Genomic DNA, 3,487 nt, shown 5'->3' on the forward strand with positions numbered 1-3,487 from the left:
GAATGTCCAGGTTTTGTGCGCATGGATTACTCTTTCTATGATAAAATCAAGATTATACGTTGATTTCTGTTTATAAAGTGTTTGAACTTTACTAGCAGACTATCGCTCCTTGTACTCCGTTTCGCTGCAATTCAACCCTAAGGTTTTGTGCGCGTGGATTACTTTTTCTATCGAGATTTGATTAAAAGTGATTTCACCAACAAAGAACTACCGTACACCGTATTCAAGCTCATAAGTTGATTTCTGTTTATAAAGTAACTGGACGTACTGACAATTAGAGAGCTAGGGCTTTTATTGCTTCGTACTCAGTTGCTGCAATTCAATTCCGAGACAACCCCCAAAACATGGAGGAAACTCTTGTTTTGCGTATCTACCAAGACATTGTTGGCATTCTTGGGATCCTTGGCAATGTTTTAGTCTGCTTCGTCATCTACAAAGTACGATCAATGCAGACGCGTACAAACGCCTTCATATTTCATCAAGCTGTCATTGATCTATTGGGCTCCATCTTGATCATCTTGAGAAGTGAAATCCTGGTGCCTGAGATAATCCCAAGCGATGGCCTAGGCTGGTTCCTCTGTCACGTCTGGCATATTAACTGCCCCCAGTTCTACATTTTCCTAGAGTCAACGAGTAGCCTGTTACTGTTGACCCTGGAGCGGTACTACGCCATCGTTCACCCCTTCAAGTACCAGGCAGCATTCGCTGCTCGGCCCAAGCTCAAAGTCGGTGTGTGCATGGCGGTGTCTTGGGTTCTGGCCTTTATTCCGATAATATACTGCCTCTTCAATTTTGAGGCAAAGAACGGACAGTGCGTTCCGGTTGCGATTCCAGGCGCCAACATTATCGGAACTCTTGTGGTAGTCATGCAATACGTCATCCCAGTTGCTGTGATGCTCTTCGCTTACATTCGCATCAGTGTGGAGATGAAGCGGGGAGCAGCCCGTGTCGGCCCGGCACCAGCCCAGCATCTTCCCGGTGGAGCAAACGCACCGAACATGGCCGAGTCCCTCCTCCGTGCAAGACGCAACACCTTCAAGATGCTTCTGATCGTCTTCATCACTTTCTTGATCTGCTGGACACCCAACCAGATCATCTTTCTGTTGTTTAATCTTGGTTTCGATATACCGCTTAGTGGCTGGTTTTATTATCTCTCTGTCGCAATGGTTGCCTCAAACTCTTGCGTCAACCCGATGATTTACGCTTTCAAGTACCGTCAGTTTCGTAATGGATTACGTCAGATATTTTGCCGCCAACGAAATCAAGCAAATGATATGAGCACAATATCAACCGGTACCGGGTAACGCATTGGTACCCTTGAAGAGGTATACAAATAACCTTTTAGTATCAACACTCTTTATAATTGGATTTGAGGCCATGCATGGTGAGGTATCAATATATACATGTATTTGCTTTGCGTGTGTGTGTCTACTTTCCAGATGGAGTTCGTTCTTTACAGAACTGTCTTGCTATTGTATTCTACTATACTATAGTAGAATTTTCAGATTTGTTTTCGGGAGACTTCGCTTCAATTGCTTCATGGGCGGGAGGTAGAAAATCGACTGGGACTACTATGATTTTTATTAACTGCACTACCACGGAGTGAGTTCTTATTGGTCTCAACGTTAAAATCTTGAACATTTCATCTTAAAATACCAAGAAGGGATCGGTGTACACGGAACATATCCACAGTTGGGGTCCCATCAAGGGAGGAGGTGCCCTCCTATAGAGGATAAGATGTTTCACTGCTGCACGTGTACTCACTTTAACGCAAAACACTTTCGTTTAAAACTTGTCCTTTTGGATCTTCACTGGCTCCCATTATCATCTGTAGGATCATCTACAGACTCATCTCAAAGTACTTAATGGGCAAGCACCTGCTTACATTCTGGACATGCTCTAAACCTATACAAACCATCTCGCAACCTTCGATCTGGAAAAAAATATCTTCTTCAAGAAGTCAAATCTCAACACACCTCTCGGAGGAGGGGGGGGGGGCAGAATTGTTTTCTTCTGTTGCAGCATCTCGTCTATGAAATCAACTACCTCTTTATATCAAACATCCACTTCTTATTAACTCTTTCAAAACATCTCTCAAACACATCTCATGTCGAAAGATCCATTTTTTTGTATTTGAACTTTGGTTAAAATGTTTGTTTTAGTTGGCATTGCAATAGCGCACTGAGCACTTTGGTGGATATATCTGTTCTTTATAAAACTTTGTTGTTATAATAAATATTATTATTAAATTATAATTGTTAGTTTAACTAAAAGAAGTTCACGGATAACATCACGTGAATTTCTCTTTTGAGGTTTACGCCCCACTCATGCCCGCGCGTGCTTCACTGATCTAAGCCCAGCTTACACGTTTCCCGCATTCGTGCATCACCAAGCCTATAGTACCTAAGCAGCATCCAGCAACAGAATCTAGCATTCTCCTGAAGATGATCAGAACATACCGGTCGAAACGTTGAGTCGTTAAAAACTGGTTCTTTTTAGAACCAATACTACTCAAAAGAGATATTCACAATGTGTTTCCGAAAACCTCTCTTAGTTATACTTCCACCATGCACAGTTTTTTAAAATCCTATTTTCTAATATGTAAAGTGACTCCAAGTTCAATTCTATTTGTTGATTCACACTATAAAAAAAAAACAATTTGTGAGATACATCTAGCACAAGATATCGTGTTGTTAGAGCGATAGTGTGGTTTTCAGTGCACTTTGAGATTAGTTAACCTCCATAGAGAGACTGTCTGTGAGAAAATAACTTCCATTGAGACACTGTCTGTGAGAAAATAACCTTCACTGAGTGACTGTCTTTTTAGAAAATAACCTCCATTGAGGGACTGCGTGTGAGAAAATAACCTCAATTGAGTGACTGCGTGTGAGAAAATAACCTCAATTGAGTGACTGCGTGTGAGAATATAACCTCAATTGAGTGACTGCGTGTGAAAAAATAACTCAGCTCCACTGAGTGACTGTGTGTGAGAAAATAACATCTAGTGAGTGAATGTCTGTGAGAAAATTACCTCCATTGAGAGACTCCGTGTGAGAAAATAACCTCCATTGAGAGACTACGTGTGAGAAAATAACCTCCATTGAGAGACTATACGTGTGAGAAAGTAACCTCCATTGAGAAACTGCGTGTGAGACTGTGTGTGTGAAAATAACCTGCATTGAGTGACTGTCTGTGAGACATTGACCTCCATTTAGAGAATGTATGTGAGAAAATAACCTCCATTGAGTTACTCTCTGTGATAAAATAACCTTCATTGAGAGACTGTCTGTGAGAAAATAACCTCAACATTATGCATAACAAAATTTAAAAATATTTACTCAATTGGTCATTGAAGTTGCAAGAGAATAAAGAAAAGAAAAAAAACACCCTTGTTGCTGAAATTATTGTGCTTTCAGATGCATAATATTACAGGTGTTCAGGCCTGAATTCTTTTGATATTTGAATGAGAAATTATCTCTTCCTCAAA

General features: G+C 40.8%; 1 protein-coding gene across 1 annotated transcript; it reads left to right on the forward strand.

Moving 5' to 3' along the window:
• The first annotated feature begins 344 nt into the window (after nucleotides 1-344).
• On the forward strand, nucleotides 345-1,304 carry LOC139952515 (allatostatin-A receptor-like). Its single transcript, XM_071951667.1, has one exon. The coding sequence runs from the start codon at nucleotides 345-347 to the stop codon at nucleotides 1,302-1,304; it is 960 nt and encodes a 319-aa protein (XP_071807768.1).
• The last annotated feature ends 2,183 nt before the right edge of the window (nucleotides 1,305-3,487 follow it).

Source organism: Asterias amurensis, chromosome 2 (assembly GCF_032118995.1).
Source record: "Asterias amurensis chromosome 2, ASM3211899v1".
NCBI classification, from domain to species: domain Eukaryota; kingdom Metazoa; phylum Echinodermata; class Asteroidea; order Forcipulatida; family Asteriidae; genus Asterias; species Asterias amurensis.

Excerpts from the sequence above, each read along its gene's own strand:
- LOC139952515 (XM_071951667.1), top strand. The coding sequence starts at position 345 with ATGGAGGAAACTCTTGTTTTGCGTATCTACCAAGACATTGTTGGCATT.